Genomic DNA, 21,417 nt, shown 5'->3' with positions numbered 1-21,417 from the left:
ATCACAAAAAGTATTTGCTCCACCGGGACTCGAACCCGGATCTCTCACTGGCTGGTTGAATGTGCTACCATTACACCACAGAGCCCTTACTTTTTACGGTTCAATTATTTTGTATTGGTCGTATCTGTCACATATGCGTTTAAATAACCAAACTAACATATGATCGGAAGACCAAATACCTGTCAAATGACTTTTATTTACATTAAATGTGTGTAAATGGCAAGAGCCTTATATCATATATATATATTTTTTATAGTACAATATATATATATATATATATATATATATATATATATATAGCCAATTAGCTTATAGCCAACTTAAGCAGTCCTGTTTTAATTACACTCCAAGCCTCTACTAGTATGATAAGAGATTCCACAAGGCTCAGTGCCCGAACCAGTTTTGTTCATTTTATTCATCATATATGACTTTCTGGAACACCTAAGAGAGTACTGTAAAATGATCATGTATCCATATAACACTGTGCTGCTTACAGCCAATAGGAATATTAAACAAACAGAAATTGACACACACACACACACACACACACAAATATATGGCTTTCAACATGGCTCAGGAATATACAGTTAAAAATTACCTTGTTTTAAAGGAGAAAAACAAAACAAATGTCACTGAGTAGCAAAAAGGCACTCATAATTGACCTGCTAGGCCTCCAAAGCAGCTGATGCAATTAAACATTTGAATATTACAATTGATGAGAATTTGTTTTGGAAAAAATTAGACAGATGTTCTCTGCCTAAAGCTTAGTTCAACATTGTTTGCATTAAAAAGAATAAAGGCAACAAGCACTCAATAAGGCAAAAAGAACTGCATACCATGCGTTATTCTAAATCCACCTACGTTACAGAATAATTGTTTGGGGTAGATCTTCAGAAGGCAGTCTTAACAGAGCCCTGGTAGTTACTACTTTGGTAGTTACTACCTGGAAGTAGAATACTACTTTGTTTCAGTAAATATCATGAAAAGTAGGCCAAGTTGGGCTGGTATCCAACATGACGGGGCCTCAACCATTCTGTGGTATTTCTAGGTGTCCTTAATGGCTGTCTCGAAATGGATTACCACTAACACGAAAGAAGGTGGATACTGCATCCCGGGTCTGAGGATGAGTAGGTTAGTCCTGCTGTCACCTTCCCCTCAGAGCAGTGCCTGATCTTCTCTCCTCAGGTAGATCGGTGTCTTCTCAGGTTGTGGGTCTAAATACGAGACATGGTCACCTGAGGAAGCATTTTCCCAAAGTCGGAATTTTCCAGGAGGATTCGCTCTGCACATTGTGTGATGGGTTGGAGAAAACTGTTGAATACTTGCTCTTTGATTGCCCTGCAATAACAAGGGAGCGCTATGCTATCTTTGGTAGTCTGGAGAAGGGTGGTGAATTTCTCTAGGAGGACCTGGTCGGTTGTTTTTTTGCTGTTTTGTACAACTGCTGTAAACGGGACTGTCCTCACGGTATACTTCTAGAGTGCAGAAAAGGCTCTTAAGGCTTAATTGCATGACAATAGGCCGCCCCTTTAGAAGAAGGAGGCCTAAACAACTAAGAAAATAATGAAATGAATATACATTTTTTAGTGAATTTAATATAATATTTAGGTTACTTTTGTAACACTGCAAACATTTCAATATTACATCTACCTAAGATATAATTGTTCACTTATAGAATTTATCAGTAAATGTTCTTTATTCCTTAACCTTTTTGTTTTAATTACTATAAATTCTATACTTTTGTTGTATGGGTTGTTTTAGCTTTAGTTGTCAGCGAAAAGATTGATTTTCCTTTATATTAAAACTTCAACTAAACTAACGTGGACATAATCTTTAATACTAAGTGATTTGCTGCATGTTGTTAATGCTAGTGTGTAGTGTGTTTAGAAAAACACACTTTACTAAACATGAGAAAAAAATCAAAACGTAAATCAATCAAATATAAAAACGTTTCTCAGGAAATAATAAGGATAGATTTGATTGTGTAAATTCTCAGATCTGGAATTTAAATTAACGCATAACAGTTTTTAGTTTTAAATTTTTATTTCAAGTGTTAGTGGTATGTGGAGTTTAAGGCTATTAAAAAGTACTAAATTAACTGAATAAAATTATTTTCGTCTTTAGTGGTGAATTTCATACAAATTATTCCCAGACCATTTGTAACATTTTGTATTTATCCTATATGGGGTGGGGGGGGGGGGGGGTGGGGGGGGGGGGGGGTGGGGGGGGGGGGGGGTGGGGGGGGGGGGGGGTGGGGGGGGGGGGGGGTGGGGGGGGGGGGGGAAGCGGTTGCATTTCCCGTCACAAACGCCTAAGACAAATACCATGTCGGCATATTCTTCCGTTTGTAAATAACAAAAGGCATTGCAATTGTGTGATAGTAAGTTACTTTAAAATACACTTCACTAACAAACGAGTAGTAAATTAATTGTATTAAATTGCACTCATTAAACTAGTACAGAATTGGTAACAAATAATTTGGATTCCTCAATAAATTGCAGTGTATTGGTTGAACAGCTGATTTGTGATACCAACTTATAAAAACATAATTTTACCTTCTGTAAAGCTAACGTGACAAAGATATGTAGGTTACATGATGTAACCATTTGGATAGTCCTAAAAAAGTAATAGTATTATTGTTTTTTAGTTGAGCATTAATCTATTAAAATCGTATTTACAATTGTATGCTAATCAATTATTTGTGTACCTTATATCATTACATTACGGTGTTTATTTACTAAATACGTATTTCTTGCTTGGTAGAATGTTTGTTGTAAAATTAAATTCCAGAAACTAATACTTCGCTGTTAATAGCCGTGTGTGGCACATAATTTTATTCAGGAATTAAATTTTCTGCAAGTTTCTTTGTAAAAAATGTGGGTCTTCAATGCCTATTTAAACAAAATAATTGTCCGTTAAAACTTAAAAAAGTGTTTTCAAAATTATTTTATTTCTGTTTTTTGTAGTATAACAAAAAAAACTAAATGAGATACAGCCTATGAGATGAACTTTATTCAATTTCTCATTCTAAAAATCCGTTAGAAAAAAGTTGCATTCGCCTATAAATATCTCTTCATAAACACGCGGCAAATCATCATTTGACCTCCTGCACACAATTTTTGGTGAAATCTTCAATTGGCCATAACCCAGTAAGGAAGCAATTTCCGGACCCATGTTTATATGAACTTTTTTCTTTATTTTTTATAGTACAATCAGCTCAGAAAGTGCCGGTAACACTAACCGAATCACCCTGTATACATTAAAGATCATGTTTGTAGCATATATATTCGCAAAATTAGAGCAAATCCATTCCAATGTAAAAACGTAAATAAATTGTGGCACAAATTTACTCACACACTAAGTTTTACATCAATATTGTTTTAATAAAAAAACTTTATCCCAGGAGCCTGGATATACTTTGCAGATATTCAGCATGCCTTTTTACCATAAAAACCGTGAAATAAATTATTTGGCACAAATTTATTGTCTCACTTATGTCAAAAACTTTTTTTTTTAATTGGTTTTGTCCCCGAAGTCTAAAAAAGACTTGATGTATTATGATGTTTTCGGCATGGACCTTTTTTATGCATTCCTAGCCATAATTTCAGCTTCTTCAATAAATCATTCACTGTTACTGCCTGCTGACTATGAAATGCACTTATATGACACAAAAAATGTTGATATACATGTGATGTTGTCTAGGTCACTGGTGGCATACTTCAGGTTAAAAATGAGAATGATTTCAGTGGATGATCAACTAATTATTACTCACTTTTAAATCAGATTGTTGTAAAATTACTTTAATATTATGCTTTGTTTTTTCTATTATACATAGTGAACTTACGTAAAATATTATTGTAAGTTGTGTTGTCAGCAAGTTTTTTATAATTACAACACAAAATTATTTTATACAGTTTATTATGTTTATTTTAACTAATTTATATTTACTTTTAGTACAATAAAATGTAATAAGGTTAATTTAAAGTGAAAAAGAAGACTTTGTAGCCCTAACTTCATCTCTAATAAAAACAAGTTTTCATTTACTTTGCAGATTTTTGGCTGCCCACAAAAATCTGCATCTTGGTTAAAACAACTTGTATTATGGTCACGTTTTGTTATTTTGACTAGTCATTAGCTGATCTATCACCCCATAAAATATTATTGTTGACTTATATTGTATTATACTATATTATTGTTGGCTTATATATTTGGAACACTCTGTATTCCAATAGTGGTATTATACTAGAAGTTATTCCAGTGATATAAAATGTACTTTAATCCTCTGAGCCACAGGCAACTTACTGTAACAGAAATACTTTTGTTCTACAATACAAAACGGATTAACCCACTGGGGTAGTAGTTGTATGAGCCTTTGTAAGCCTGACAGCAGCAATTAATTTAGGTGAAAATGTAAGCATTTAGTTATACCATAATAACTTTTTTTTATAATAGAGAAATGCAATTTGAAACATTGTTTGAAATAATTGTTCCTCTACATTTTTATATAAAATTAAATAAAACAAAATGCTTTATTTAAAAACTTATTTACATAAAAAGTTTTCAAAACAGAAATCTTAAACAAAAAACAACACACTTTTTTTAAAGAGAAACATTTCAAACTGAGTATTAAACATTTTTTTAGTAGTCCATAATGGTTTTTACACAGGAAAAAATAATATAACAATATATATGTATGTATCTAAAATTCTAACTTAAAACAAACAAAACAATTAAATATTCACCCCTGTTTTTTTAATTGTTCTACACACAAAGTAAGTAGATATGGTAACTTACTATGTTGTTGTAGGGTAAGATTCATAGATCACAGCACTGGATGCAGACAAGTCAATTTTACATTAGGTATCAGAAATATTAGATAACCTCCATCTTCAGGGTCTGAGTCATCTACAAATAGATTAGTGAAATTGTTTCTAAATGAGGTTTTAATGCAATTTTTAAAGTTTTCACGCTTTATCATTACACATAATGTAAACAGTCAGAGAACACAGTGTATAAGATGAGCTAACAGCTGATTAGTGGCGAAAGACACATTTTTTTAACCAGGTTAGCTACAGTATGAAAACTAATTTATTTATTTGGTTGTGGCATTTAAAAACTTAGTAAAAGACATACCAACGAAATCTAGTGGTAACATGGTGAACTACATGAACAGTGATTGTAATGTCAAATGCCGGCCCGTAACCAGTGTGTGACTCTGCGTTCAGTCCTGGCCGAGCTGCACGTAACCAGTGGGTGTATCTACCTCAATGGGTTAAATTTGCAATAATTTTCAATGGTTCATTTAGTAACATAAATCACCACAGTGAGGAAACAGTTTTCATGTTAGGCAAATGAAAATGCAATAAAACTTATATTTCAGTGTATTTAATTAAGACTAGAGTTACAAAAGCATTAATTTAACTTAAGTACAAAGGACATACATGTTACATTGCACGTCAATTGCAAAATCTCAATTAAGATTTTTTTTCAAAAGGAACAATAATCAACACATAATATTCTTGATTATAATATCAACATAATATTCAATGGTGTATACAAAATTTGTTTTATAGTGAATGGACAAGATTATGGTTAAAAAAACAAATTCTATATGTCATACAAATAAAAAATGTAATTCAAACACTATGAATACTGATATGTACAGTGACATTTAAATGATAAAATGTGACTGTCAGCTATATCGATGACTATTTTGAATTTTATTCCATAAGAACAATGTTAAACCCAGAACCATTATTTATTGTTCATTGTGCAATTTTTTGTGAAATTCTTACATTGGAAAATGATTATTGCGATCAACTCTTATACATTTTTTATAGCTGTGTTTTTTTATGATAAAAACCATTTTTTATTCTGTAACCAATACCAATATTGATTCAACTAAAAATTTGATGGATGTATAACATTGTTACAAATCGTACTTTTAAAAATAAATTTTGTAATCAGGGACCAGAAGAAACTGAAATAAATGGAAATGCAGTGTAAGTTCAAATTGCTACGCATTTCAAAGTGATTTAAAAAATATCCAATTATTATATCCTCAAGGCAGTGTGTTATACTTCTAATACCTATACTATGGAATGATCTTTTGGAGGAATTCTTTACATTTTTAAAATTTTCACTAAGAACTTTTATTTGTTCAACTAAAGAATAAAATTGTTACGTGTTATATTTAGAATTTGGCTGCTTAGAAAGTATTTTCAAAATTAATTTTAAAAGTTGAGAATACTCATGCTTTCTAGTATTTTTATGTTCTGTAGACTTTGTTGGAGTACCTACCACGTACGTGAGTAGCAGCATATGATAGTTCCTTAATGCAATATGATATCCACTGACTCAAACTTTATGAATGAGTTCTATACTACTCTGGCAACACGCTATGTAATCACTTGTCACACAATGTTAGAAAAGCATATTTTATATGTTAAACTGTTCTGAAAGAATATTTTTAGTAAAGTGTCATCAATTAAACAATTACAGGTTCAGTTAACAAAACAAAAACTCTTAAAAGATTATTTCTCAGAACATTATTAAAGTTAAAGTTTGGTCAAGTTAAAGCCAAGAAGGGCTCTCTGTTTTACAGTAACATTTGAACCATTAACAATGGCTGTGCTGCTTGGACAGAATAACTGACCAGTGGACACCCATCCAAGGAGCAGCCACACTTTGCTTTGTATAACTCAAGTTGTTTTTGCAATAATTACTGTACTCACTCGACATGCTACTCCATTGGCATTTACTACTTAATAATGGGTCTCTGTCATATATGATAATAATCTGTTATATCTCATAACCTAATTAAATTGTGCTAAGTATGAGTAACATTTTAATACAGCCTTCACAACGATACATTAATTTTATTTTATTTAAATAAAGCATATTTGAAATTTATCATGTGTAACAGAGTCATGATTCAAGTTTAACATTTCCCTTAAGGAACAATTATTTTTGAATGTCATCTCCACAGATGACTCTTTAATAAAATAATAAATTAATTCCAGCTAATTAAAATATTTACTGTACGTTTTGTATGATGCAATTTTGAACTAATAATATAATTTTGTATTATAATGTAATCAATGTAAACTGCTGTAAATTTAGTACAATTTTTAGAATTACTTTTCAATATGTATCTCAAAATGTTAGGAGATAGCATTAAATCAATGTTGCAAAATCCATTCTATCCGTGAAGCACTACAAAGAAAATTTAGAAAAGAAAATGTATTTATTTGTTAAATTGTGGTTTAACAAGATTTCTGAAAGCCTGAAAAATTGCAAATTTGCGACTTATAAATGTTGCTAACATTAAGTTGTATCTAGAAACAAAATAAAGATGGATAAAATACGGATTCATTTTCATATGGCAGACTAGCTCTCACAAAATATACATTTTTTTTCCTTCTAACTGTTCTGAAAGAATTTTTTTAGTTAAGTGTCATCAATTAAACAATTACAGGTTCAATTAATTAGATTGCCAAAATAAAATAAAGAAGTTAAAATGGGTTTCAGAACAAATATTAAACTCCAGTAATCTACTGTTTCCAATAGGACGTAATTTATTACAAAAATATCAGAAATAATACGCAAATGTCTACTTTATATTTGTTAAGTGACAAAATTGATTACATTTGACTGAAAATTTTAAAACATGTACACATGGCCCAATCACTCATTACAAGTGCCACTTGGAACTGAGGAGTAGCCAGCCATCCAGTCCTACTTATATATTCTGTAATGAGCTAAGCCTATTCTCTGAACTTTTAACCCCTCAACATGGTTTTACTTGCAAATCATAACTGATGAACTGGCAGAACTGCCACAGTTTCACACGAGAGCCATGCTTTATTACAAACTGTACACATATGTGCTCTAGTAACTTTATTGGAATAATTTCAAATAATATACAGGATGTCTTGTAACCATTTGATCAACTTTACCATTTTGTTCAGCAGGTAAAAACTAACAAATAATACATAATAACATGTAACATATCTCCTATCTAGCTTAGTTTAAAGTTGTCTGTCTGTATGTGTTTATGAAAAACATTGTTATTTCATGAAAGGTTTAAGATAAATTCATGAAACTCAGCAGAAACCTTTACTATACTAAATTACAAAGTCACGCAAAATACAAACTTTCTGCAGATCTCTGTTTCAAGAGGTATCTAGTTTTAAATTCTCATAGGTAATTTTTATTAATTTACAAGTTAACCCTTTTAAGGCCGGCGGCAGTAATAAGAACCCATGGTCAAAGGCCAACTGTTTAATAGTGACATGTCTGTTCAAGACCAGGGTGTTTCACAGCTGATAAGCATAGTTTTAGAAAAATATTCATAGGAACGTTATTTTTTTATCATAAACCAATATTTTTTTATATATTTATTTAAAATTAAATTATCTTTTAAGAAAAAAATATGTTTACCCCCAAACATTGCAAAAAATTAAAACTTACAAAAAAAGTATTTCAGATTTTTTATTTTTTTTATGTTTCAGGAGATTTAAAAAATATTCAACTATTATAGAATCCTTTTAAACATATATATTTTCAAACTACAGCTAATTATAAGTAAAATTACAAATTTTGAAGTGCCTACCTTGATGTGACATTAAGTTGTAGAACATAAAATATGTTAATTTTGGTCTAAATTAAGAAACACCACTACTGGCTACGCTGTTTATCAGAGCATTTTCACTTATCGGTGATCTCTCCCGGAGTTTTTTTACTCATCTTAACTTTAAAACTCACAATATAATATAATACTGATTAAAATATGTTTAGTTTTTAGCCATAAACAACAAACAAAACCATAAACTAGACGTCCAAACAATTGCGACAACACAGAGTGCCGGTGTCAAACCAGTTTCTGTCTGTTACATCATCTAAATGCATAGATATAAAATATAAACATTGACAAAAGCGGCAGTGTTTGTCGTTATTTATGAAGCCCGTATATCCCTCTAAACAAGTATATAATGTTTTGTGGCATTTGGAAAAGGAAACCAGCCAGTAAACGGGAAAAATTGACAGGTACCTATTACGGTCGTCGGCCGCGAGCGCGATTCTGGCCACGGGGGCTATTACGGCCGCCGGCCTTGAACGCGATTTTGACCACAGGTGCCTATTACGGCTGCCGGCCTTAAAAGGGTTAAAACAAAGAAATTTCAAAATAAAACATATGTAGACAATTTCAAAGCAAATCCAATGGTTATCAGGTTTTATCTTAGATCCAAGAATAATTAAGGGAAACAGTATGTTCTAACATCTTCCCTTATTATGAAGAAATAGTTATTTGATGGGTGCATTAGTCAAAATGACACAGGTTTTCAGAGAATTTGTCTTAACCATTCATACGATAATAATGTTTTTCCACAACATGCAGACATATAACAACAAAACTAAGCTGGATAGGACACTTGTTATCATGTATTATTGTTAGTTTTTTTACCTGCTCTACAATGTGGTATAGTTTGATCAAATAGTTGCGAGACACCCTGTATATTCACATTATATAGAGGGCGTTTCATTCTATACTCATGACCTTAAATGATGAATACTGATACTGAATGATGATGAATAAAATGATAATAATACTGATAGCAGTTAATGCTTTTCTTTTCATTTTCAGTTTGTTACTGGCATTTCAATTTAAAAGAAAAACTGTAACTGCTATTTATTTTACTTTAAGCATTTTATCTTTCAATCATAAAAAACAAAAGTTAATTTATTTAACTTTATACGTACATACTTTGACTCTCAATTGTGTCCAGTACTGGGACTTAAAATAGAGTCAGCTTCTTTGTTTACTGTGAGCGAACATGTTCATTTATTACAAGAACCATTCGATAAGTACAAATGTACAATGTAAAATAAACCAGTTTAACCAAACAATACTCCAATGTTTAGCTCAATGTACTTCACAGATGACAGATTAATAAAAGTGGGTATAGGTAGTAAACAATCACAGAATGTTCAACATGTCAGCTGTACATTGTAAATTACAAATTTCTTTTCTCGACTATTGGCATAGTAAATAAGTACTGATGGCATAGTAATTTTATAGTACATTTAAAACAATACAATGACTTAATAACAGCATAAATGCAACTATAAAAGTAATACCTCTTAATTCTATAATTTAAAAACTATATACAAAATAAATATATGTATAATATAAGTTTGGTACAAAAATAAAATAAATATACATCAAAAACAAATTACGAAATTGCACATTAAATAAAAATTAATTAAACTAGATAATTACAGCAAATTATCATCAGCCGTGACTGCGTGGAGTAGTTACAGACTCTCGTGGACCTGTGGAGAAATAACGTAATTTAAAATAAATAAAAATTATAACGAGAATGTTTGCTGGATAAAATTGATAGGCACTATGGTGAGTACAGTACAACTACCACAAAGCCAACTATTACTAGACATATGTCTAAAATAATCATCAATTAGTTTAAATTCTTTATTTATAACATTCAAATTGTTAATAAATTATCAAAGTATAAGTCAATTATAGTATAAACTGATTTGTTCAAAATTTTATATGATTTGCATGTATCAGATTTCTTTTTTAACATTAAATAAATACAACACAAAATGACATTCACCAAAATGTTCTTAATAAAAATGTTTGATACTAGACATTATTCCGCCATATTACAAAAACAATAAATAATTTCATAGAATAATTCTTTTATGAAATTTAATTTCTCATTATTATGCATTATTGTGAGTTAAAAACAGTTCCATAAGAAATACCTAATTTTGATGTAGGTAATACCTCAAAATAATTGTAAAGAATATAATAATGATGTTTTCAACCAGCCTTAAAAAATAATTAAATGAATGATTTAAACATAACTATTTTCTAATTTTTATTACAGTTGTTTTTTCCTTGACTCTCATTAATCTAGCACATTTACAACTGTACTTTTGATATTGTAATTTATCACACAATTATTGGACACATACAAACATTTTAAAGTAAACAAAATTAAAATCATAATATACATTCACAAAAAGTTATAATATCACTTTACAGAGAAGTTGCTGCACCAAAATAACTAAAGTTAAGACAAAATTTAAACTAGAGGATGATACAGCTGGATTATAGAGTTTACAGTAGCTACTAAGCAGCGGCTTAAGTAGCTGCCAAAGTAGCGGTTTATTATCAAAAAATTCCATTAGTTTCAGCTAAAAATCGTTTTAGATCAAATAAAATGTTAATATTATTTGGGTGCATTTAAAAAACATGAGATTTCAATATTGTTTATCAAACCTAATTATTTAGAAATTGAGGTATAGGATTTATTTATTACAACATTATGAGTTAAACTAATGAATGATCAATTATATCCAAAAAATTTGCCTGTTTCAGAAACTAACCTTTATTTTTGTGTAGTCAAAGGAAAAACAAACTTTCTAACACAGTGTTACTTATCAACTTTTCAATAGGAAGGTTAAGCTATCATTAGTTTATCTGTAAAATTTATTAAATTGTAATGTTTCTTTATTATAATAGTAGACAGATTATAAAAATATCTAAAATAAAATTTTAGAAATAAAATTTAATCTCACTTTTGCTTTATACGACTTAGCCATTTCTGATTCTAACATCACCCAACCAACCTATTCATTGTGGCCCAAAATCCTTATGTTGTTTCTTCTTTTTTCAACACCTAAAATGTGGGCTAAAATTAATATTTTTACCCTGTATATAAGTTATTATACCAAAACTACTATAAATATTGTTATGTTCCAATTATTGAAGTACGGAGAAAGATAATTTATAGCCAAATCAATTAATTTTTACTTTGAAATTAACACAGTTGCATATAAGAAACCAGTTTGTACAACGACTGAAAAACAACTAAATTTATATTATTGATTTTAAGTAAATGTATACTTTTTGGTTCCAGTTATTTCAATTTACTGTGCAGTTTAGTGGCTGCCTAAACTAGTAAATTAGGTAGCAGAGAGGTTAGACCTAACCTACATTTTAAATAACAATTTCCCATTCCATTTTGAGTACTGATCATTTAGTACTCTCTTTTTTTACTTCTCTAGTGTTGTACTTGTAAAGTCATGTTGGTGAAGTTGAGATAATTAAATTACTCTGTACTTCAGTTTAGTGATTTGTCCAAAGATGCCTATTGCTGCTTCCACGCTACAGTGAACCTACACTTTCCCTCCCCCTTGGGAAAGCCCAAACATTACCACCTAATGAATTTGGTTTACTTGGAATCATGTATTGGGATTATATTCATTTCTTCCATTCTCAAAAGTATTAATACTATAAGGAGAGAGTGGAATTTATTTATATATCTAAAAAACTGAATTTGCTGCCTTCTTATACAAAACTAAAAATGATGGTCACATAAGCATCATGATGGCTGGTAGTGAGGTGACAAGATATGTGTTACTGACACTCAGGGAGTGGGATCTTATTCTACAGTCAGTAGTTTGCATGCCACAGATGTGGACAAGATTTTGATACTGGCTTTATCTCAAAAATATGATAAAGACACCAATATTTATTTTTTGAAAATTCACAAAGATTTTATATGGAATTCAGTTATTTCAGGATGCTGAGTACGTAATAAGTTGAGTTTCACGACTTGGCTCTTCATATGAATAAGGCTCAAGTAAAAAATGACCACCACAACTCTGCAAGGTCAGGTGGTCCATCCACCCACATGATGTGTAGGACTTTGATAAAGTAACCCTCATAGCGCTTTGGCCTGAATAAAATGAGAGTGCATTTAGAATTTTGTTTCAAAAATTTCGTTTTTAGTAAAGTTTAATTTATTTTATATTTCTTACTTACTCTTACTCTTACTCTTACTCCCATGGCCATGGATACCCTGGAAATTTTATATTTCTTAGAACATCAAAATAGTAGCTATCTTAAAAAGCTTTACAGGTATTGGTGGCTGCATTTTATATGTATGTGTAGCATTTCCATGGCATGGTACCATATATCAGCGTGCCATGCCAAGCCTCATCAGATGAAAACAATAAAAGGACTGCTGGATTCATACTGAATTTCATCTATTGTATGAAAATCTTTTGTAAAAATTGTAAATTTTATGACTCCATTGATGTCTGATAGGCAGCATGGGTTTCAAGCTAAGAAATCAATTGTTACAAATTTGTTAAATTTTACGGAATATGTCTTATTTCAAATGGATAATAACTCTCAGGTAGATGTAATATTTACAGATTTAACTAAGGCGTTTGATAGAGTAGATCACAGTTTAATTTTAAGTAAAATGCATAATTTAGGTTTCTCGTCTAAATTGGTACATTTTTTTTTCTTCTTACTTTTCTAATAGGTTACAATATGTTTCTTATATGGGGCACAATTCTAGTCAATATTTAGTAACTTCAGGGGTTCCTCAGGGGTCAAACTTGGGCCCAGTACTTTTCAATTTGTTTATCAATGATATTGTTAACTGCACAAAAAATTCACAAATTTTACTGTACGCAGATGACCTTAAACTTTATAAAGTAGTCAATAGCCCTCAGGATTCCAACGCATTACAGGGGGATTTGGATGCAATTGTAGATTGGACTAGTAAATATAAGATCTTTTTTAATATTAGTAAGTGCAAAGTAATGTCATTCACAAGGAAAAAGATATCAATTTCGAATAACTATGCCATAAATGGTAGTAATCTTGAAAGGGTATTTGAATTTAAGGATTTAGGCGTAATTTTGGATCCTACTTTAACTTTCAATCCTCATATCTCATCTATTGTAAATAAGGCCTACAAAAACTTGGGATTTATTATTAGACAGTCTTCAAATTTTCATTCAATTTCAACCTTAAAAACATTGTATATATCACTTGTCCGATCAAATTTAGAATTTGCCAATATAGTATGGAATCCTTATTTTGCTAATCGCGTTAATTTAATTGAAAAGGTACAAAAAAGGTTTTTACGATATTTATATTTTAAAGAAACTGGTCACTTTACCTTCGATATTTCATATAATCAACTTTTAAGCATTTTTGAAATGGAAAGTCTTCAAAAACGTAGAAAATTAGCGAATTTACTTTTTCTTTATAAATTGCTGAGAGGTGAAGTAATGGATTCATTTTGCTTGTCAAAAATTAATTTTTTACACTCCATCATTTTATAATAGATCCCAAAATTTGTTTCACATTAATTTTTCTCGTACAATGGCACATTTTTCATCACCTTTGAATACAATGATGAGATTGCATAATTCTTTGCCTGGGGAGGTTGATATATTTTTACATAGTATTAATCAATACAAAAGACTTTGTCAGAGGGATATAAACTGAGCTAGACTATCTAATACCTTACATACACACATTTAACAAATTACTACACTACCAATATTTTTATTAAGATGTGTATACGTGATTAAAAACGCACACACGCGCCGCGCGCGCGTTTCTTTTTGTTATGGCTTATCTTGACTTTGTTAATATTTATGATTATTTATTATTGTTGTTATTTTGTTTATAATTTTATTATAGTTACGTTGTTATATCTATATATATGTATTTGTTATTTATCTTTAGGCTTAATTATCTATTTAATGGAACTATTTTGGTGGAACACTGGACTGGATTGAATTTATTTGAATGTGTGAATATTATTGCATGTCATCTTGATTTAAACATGCACAATGTAATTGGGTGTGTAACCTGTATTGTTGCATGTAAATAAAATAAAATAAAATAAATAAATATTGAAGAATGTTTGTCTTAATTACAAAGTTAAACACTCGTAGTTTATGAGAGATTAACTAACACAAGCATTACTTTTTACGGTTAAGTGAAGTTTTTCATAACAAGTTTTACTGTACAATGTTCTTATTTGACACATACAATTTTTAATGCCAAACCTTTTATAAAACTAAACCAGAAACAGTACAGTTTCCTCATATAGTTGGAAATGTACCAAAATAACGTGTGGGATAAAACTTACAATCAATATTTATTATAACTACATCTTCAATACTCAAAAATGAAGGTTAGTCTCCAATGTACAAACAACTAAACTGTCAAATTGATTGTATTCCCTGATTTTTTCAGTCAATTTAAGTAGTTACCAACACACTAAATTTAGATGATATTGTACAAAAACATACATATACAAACTCTTAAGTTCACATATATCTTATAGATATACAATTGAATACTATACATTATTATTAGTTTGCATCACAGATAACAATTTTTAATTTCTGGGTTGTTTCTTATAATATAAATGAATAATAAAGCTTGCTATGCAGTTTCAATTTTCAGTATTAATTTATATCCATTTTGGAATTACCGTAATTGTATAAAACTGTCAGTGTGAGTGTATTTTAGGGCTATTGATAATTTTTTATTATTTGTCCATTATTCTCAAAACATGTTAACTGCCATTACATATCATAGACACTAGTATTGATACTATCTAATGCCAACCCGACTATCAGAATAGTTATGAACACTGTATGCTTGTTTTATTGTGAGATTACTGTTTCATATTTATAAATATTTGAATTCAAATATGGGAGTGGATAAGAAAAGTTTATTATCCTCTTAACAAAGTAAGCAAAAACATCAATGTATTCTACCTAATTATATTTTCAATCTAAACTATATTATGTAATCAAAAGCTGGTGATACAACTGACAACTTGCAGCTAAAAAGTTCTTTTAATGTGTTATTATGTTTAATTTATATTTCATAATAATAATAATAAGATACAAAATACTACAGCAATACATCTATTTGGGGTTACTTTTGTGACTACCTGTACAAATGTTGTGTGCAATAAATAATTTGATTTGAGCTCATCAGATCTTGATTATATGACATCATTTCCTTGAAGTTGGCCAAGTGGGAAGCTAATATACTTTCTTTTACAATACATCTACAGTATATCAGCTTTTTTATTCTGGGTTTAATGTCTACATACATGCATGTTACAGAAGGTCCAATGAGTAAGACATTAGAGGAAGTAGCAATGTATGTCACTAGAGAAGTGTTTTTGTTCATCTCATTGTATAGATTGAGGTGATTATACAAACCAATCAATATTGCCCAACATTTGGTTTATTTTGTTGTAACTATTATCATAAAACTGAAACTGCAGTGATCACTTATATTTCTGCTTTAAAAACATGATAGTACAAACAAATAGTAAAACTGGTCAAAAAGAATTTCTTTGATTCGTAAGTACTTAAATAAATTGAAATCAGAATGGAAAATAATAATTGCCATCTACCACAAAAAAGAAAGTAACCCCAAAAAGTTATTTTGAGTAATTAACTTTCTTTATTCAACTCAAATTCACATACAAATCTTACATTTACAAATTAATTATTTAAGTCTAGCTTGTTTTTTAAAACACATTTAATGTATTCTACTGTAAACTGTACTTGAATGAATAAAGACTGATTGCCTGAATATAAATAAAAAAAGAAAAAAGAAAATGTATATTGAGCCAGAATAAATCTATTGCATGGTGGCAGTTAACATGTTTAAAGTATCCTCGTTATTTTAAGTAACAAAATTAGAAAATGAATGATTAACACTTCAAACTAAATTCATAAAATAATATTCAAATTATACATTATAATTAATTTCAAATGAATCCACATCGGAGAGTTTAATTTTCTATTTCAATTATTTTCTACAGTCATAGCATATATTACAAGAAGAGTATATACCATTATTTATAAAATTAACCAATTAAATATTAATTAATGATATCCTTATCTTATTTGTCTGAGAATTTACCAATAGAAAATTAATGATAAATCTATGGCCAAAAACATTTTTAAATTGAGAACTCGAGTTTCACGAAACAGAGCTTAACATGAAGAAGCAGATCACTATTGTTCTAGCCATGACGGAATGGTAGAGTTTGGTGACTTCACCTTAATATTGAACTGCTTGAGAGTTGCTTCTAGGGCCTGCTGGTTGCCAGAGAAGTATGCAGACACTGCATTGTGGAACAGTAACAACTGCTTGTGCATTACTTTTATCTGAAACAGAACCACTTTTGTAAATAGTTATATAATATATGATAAATATACAAATACTTTAAATGCATATTTAATGTATCAATACATCTCTTACAATAATATATGATGAACTCCCCTAACTATTGAAATGCCCCATGTTTTAACACTCCTGAGATTGTTATAGCAGTATAGTAGTAATTCCCTGTCTGAAATTACTTGAACTCGAAATTACTTGAGTTCGAGTTCAAGTAATTTCAGACAGGGAATTTACAAGAATGTTTGGGCAGGCTTCAAACACCATATTTAGTCTGCCCCATTTGGGTATTAAGACCTGAGCTGAGGACAAGCACTGTACAAATTAATAGAACTGAAGCCAGTAGGAAGTCTTGTTTTTGAAAAACTTAATGTAAAAGGTAATGGATGTAAATTTATTAATAGTTAGTAATATTCTATCTCAAGGCACACAGAGGGACTTGAGCTCTGTACGGAACATTGCTAGTTGCTGTATTTGATGATTTTTGAAGTCACTGAGACTTGAGATCTGAATGACTAGTTGGTTGGTTTCATGATTTTCGATCTTATAAGGGCTTGAGCTCTATAGTACTAATTGGTAGATCAATAATTTTTTACGTTACAAAGACCTGAAATCCTGTAGGACTAGTTGCTAGGTTCGATGATGTTTGAAGATATCGAGACTTGAGATCTATAGGAGTAGGTTTGATGAGTTTTGATCTTACATGGGCTTGAGCTCTGTAGTACTAATTGTTAGGTTCGATCATGTTTTCGTTCAACGATGAGGATGCTTAAAAAATATTCTTTGCATTGGTTCCAGATCAGAATACCTAGACCACAAAAGAGCTCTGTCTAGCCAGCGTAAACTAATGAAGAGGGGTTCTTGGTATCTCGTCCGGTGCACTATTGATGTGGATATATTTTGTTGGTTGACTACGTACGACATTTTGATAATTTATATGACAGGTATAGTAGTATCACAATTATAACAGAGTAGATATAGCTCAGCATATGTGTACATGATTTACTTAAAATATGACCTTGTTATTGTCTTCAGCTTGAATAGTTTGAATGAAAAATTACAAGTTTTAAATCATTGCTGAATGGATGTCTAAATGCCAAGTTTGATGCTGTTCGCACACACACACACACACACACACACACACACACACACACACACACACACACACACACACACACACACACACACACACACACACACACACACATATATATATATATATATATATAATCCCTTTATGGTCAAGCATATTTTAAAGAAAAATTATTGTTATTGACAAATTTATTGAAATGAACAAATTTGAAAGAAATCCTAATCAAAGTCACAGTTTCTCTCATACAACACTTAGAATAAAAATTTAAAACTAAATACTGTTATGCGTTAATTTAAATTCCGGATCTAAGAATTTACACAATCAAAATCTAACCTTATTATTTCCTGAGAAACGTTTTATACACTAATCCTAACATGGTAATACATACAATAATATTGAACTATTGCACACCATTGTATTACAGAATTAAAGATTCAACCGCAATACAGCACCACCTAAATTTAAGCAATTGTTACCAACTAAAAATTACTTACACGATTTTCATCAAGAAACTTAAGTTTGACTATTACGTCTGAGCGTAGCTTCTCAAACTCATCTTTATGTTTGTCAAATGCTAATTGAGCCTCTTCTAATCGTTGTGCAGTTGCTTCACTCCTTGGTGCTTGGATCAGTAACTCAAGATCGGTTCTGTAGGCATCATATTCTATGCTGTAAAACAAACACATATTACACTATAGTTAAAAAAAAACAGTGATGAGTTACAGACATTAATATAAGATTGACTGTTCTGATGTCAACTATCTAAATTGACATATAAGTTAAATAAATTAGATTGAAAACATTTAAATGAAGATACATTGAGCTTAAAATATTCATTACCATATGCAGTGCATATGCTGGCACTGTGTCTACTCCCATTGAATATCGGATAAATACAAAATGTTACAAATGGTCTGGGAATAATTTGTATGAAATTCACCACTAAAGACGAAAATAATTTTATTCAGTTAATTTATTACTTTTTTTTTAATAATAGCCTTAAACTCACATACCACTAACACTTGAAATAAAAATTTAAAACTAAAAACTGTTATGCGTTAATTTAAATTCCAGATCTGAGAATTTACACAATCAAAATCTATCCTTATTATTTCCTGAGAAACGTTTTATATTTGATTGATTTACGTTTTGATTTTTTTCTCATGTTTAGTAAAGTGTGTTTTTCTAACACACTACACACTAGCATTAACAACATGCAGCATATCACTTAGTATTAAAGATTAGTCCACGTTAGTTTGAAGTTTTAATATAAAGGAAAATCATCTTTTCGCTGACAACTAAAGCTAAAACACCCATACAACAAAAGTATAGAATTTATAGTAATTAAAACAAAAAGGTTAAGAATAAAGAACATTTACTGATAAATCTATAAGTGAACAATTATATCTTAGGTAGATGTAATATTGAAATGTTTGCAGTGTTACAAAAGTAACCTAAATATTATATAAATTCACAAAAAATGTATATTCATTTCATTATTTTCTTAGTTGTTTAGGCCTCCTTCTTCTAAGGGGCGGCCTATTGTCATGCAATTAAGCCTTAAGAGCCTTTTCTGCACTCTAGAAGTATACCGTGAGGACAGTCCGTTTACAGCAGTTGTACAAAACAGCAAAAACAACCGACCAGGTCCTCCTAGAGAAATTCACCACCCTTCTCCAGACTACCAAAGATAGCATAGCGCTCCCTTGTTATTGCAGGGCAATCAAAGAGCAAGTATTCAACAGTTTTCTCCAACCCATCACACAATGTGCAGAGCGAATCCTCCTGGAAAATTCCGACTTTGGGAAAATGCTTCCTCAGGTGACCATGTCTCGTATTTAGACCCACAACCTGAGAAGACACCGATCTACCTGAGGAGAGAAGATCAGGCACTGCTCTGAGGGAAGGTGACAGCAGGACTAACCTACTCATCCTCAGACCCGGATGCAGTATCCACCTTCTTTCGTGTTAGTGGTAATCCATTTCGAGACAGCCATTAAGGACACCTAGAAATACCACAGAATGGTTGAGGCCCCGTCATGTTGGATACCAGCCCAACTTGGCCTACTTTTCATGATATTTACTGAAACAAAGTAGTATTCTACTTCCAGGTAGTAACTACCAAAGTAGTAACTACCAGGGCTCTGTTAAGACTGCCTTCTGAAGATCTACCCCAAACAATTATTCTGTAACGTAGGTGGATTTAGAATAACGCATGGTATGCAGTTCTTTTTGCCTATTGAGTGCTTGTTGCCTTTATTCTTTTTAATGCAAACAATGTTGAACTAAGCTTTAGGCAGAGAACATCTGTCTAATTTTTCCAAAACAAATTCTCATCAATTGTAATATTCAAATGTTTAATTGCATCAGCTGCTTGGAGGCCTAGCAGGTCAATTATGAGTGCCTTTTTGCTACTCAGTGACATTTGTTTTGTTTTTCTCCTTTAAAACAAGGTAATTTTTAACTGTATATTCCTGAGCCATGTTGAAAGCCATATATTTGTGTGTGTGTGTGTGTGTCAATTTCTGTTTGTTTAATATTCCTATTGGCTGTAAGCAGCACAGTGTTATATGGATACATGATCATTTTACAGTACTCTCTTAGGTGTTCCAGAAAGTCATATATGAATAAAATGAACAAAACTGGTTCGGGCACTGAGCCTTGTGGAATCTCTTATCATACTAGTAGAGGCTTGGAGTGTAATTAAAACAGGACTGCTTAAGTTGGCTATAAGCTAATTGGCTATATATATATATATATATATATATATATATATATATATATATATATATATATATATATATATATATATTATATATATGATATCTTGCCATTTACACACATTTAATGTAAATAAAAGTCATTTGACAGGTATATTTGGTCTTCCGATCATATGTTAGTTTGGTTTATTTAAACGCATATGTGACAGATACGACCAAATACAAAATAATTGAACCGTAAAAAGTAAGGGCTCTGTGGTGTAATGGTAGCACATTCAACCAGCCAGTGAGAGATCCGGGTTCGAGTCCCGGTGGAGCAAATACTTTTTGTGGTTCAATGTTTATTGAAATTAAATAAAGCTCTTGCCATTTATACACATTTAATGAATATATTGCTTCTAATTTATATTTTTAATACAGTTAAAAAACAAAACTGCAAGAAGCTCTAAAACAGCTCAACATTACAGGATGAAATGATCGCCAGTTATAGGGTTAAACTTCCAATAAATACAAACCCAGATAAAGAAAAGCTTCTGTACATAACA

The 21,417-nt window shown here is 30.7% G+C and overlaps 1 protein-coding gene across 3 annotated transcripts in view; it reads right to left on the bottom strand.

Moving 5' to 3' along the window:
- Positions 1–9,998: 9,998 nt before the first annotated feature.
- LOC124360443 (arfaptin-2) overlaps positions 9,999–21,417 on the bottom strand; it is a 43,731-nt gene continuing 32,312 nt past the window's right edge. For 2 of the 3 annotated variants that reach the window (XM_046814080.1, XM_046814081.1), the window contains exons 6-7: positions 18,647–18,821; positions 14,758–17,046 (exon numbers count right to left, since the gene is read on the bottom strand). In XM_046814080.1, the coding sequence (XP_046670036.1) occupies positions 16,894–17,046; positions 18,647–18,821 (328 nt within the window). In that variant the 3' untranslated portion in view covers positions 14,758–16,893. Of the gene's footprint in view, positions 10,336–14,757; positions 17,047–18,646; positions 18,822–21,417 lie in introns of those variants that run through there. The other variant, XM_046814082.1, reaches the window with a different exon arrangement.

The sequence above is a fragment of the Homalodisca vitripennis genome, chromosome 4 (assembly GCF_021130785.1).
Source record: "Homalodisca vitripennis isolate AUS2020 chromosome 4, UT_GWSS_2.1, whole genome shotgun sequence".
Lineage (NCBI taxonomy): Eukaryota > Metazoa > Arthropoda > Insecta > Hemiptera > Cicadellidae > Homalodisca > Homalodisca vitripennis.
Note: the sequence above shows the minus strand (reverse complement) of the source record. Positions and strands in the feature narration are given on the sequence as shown.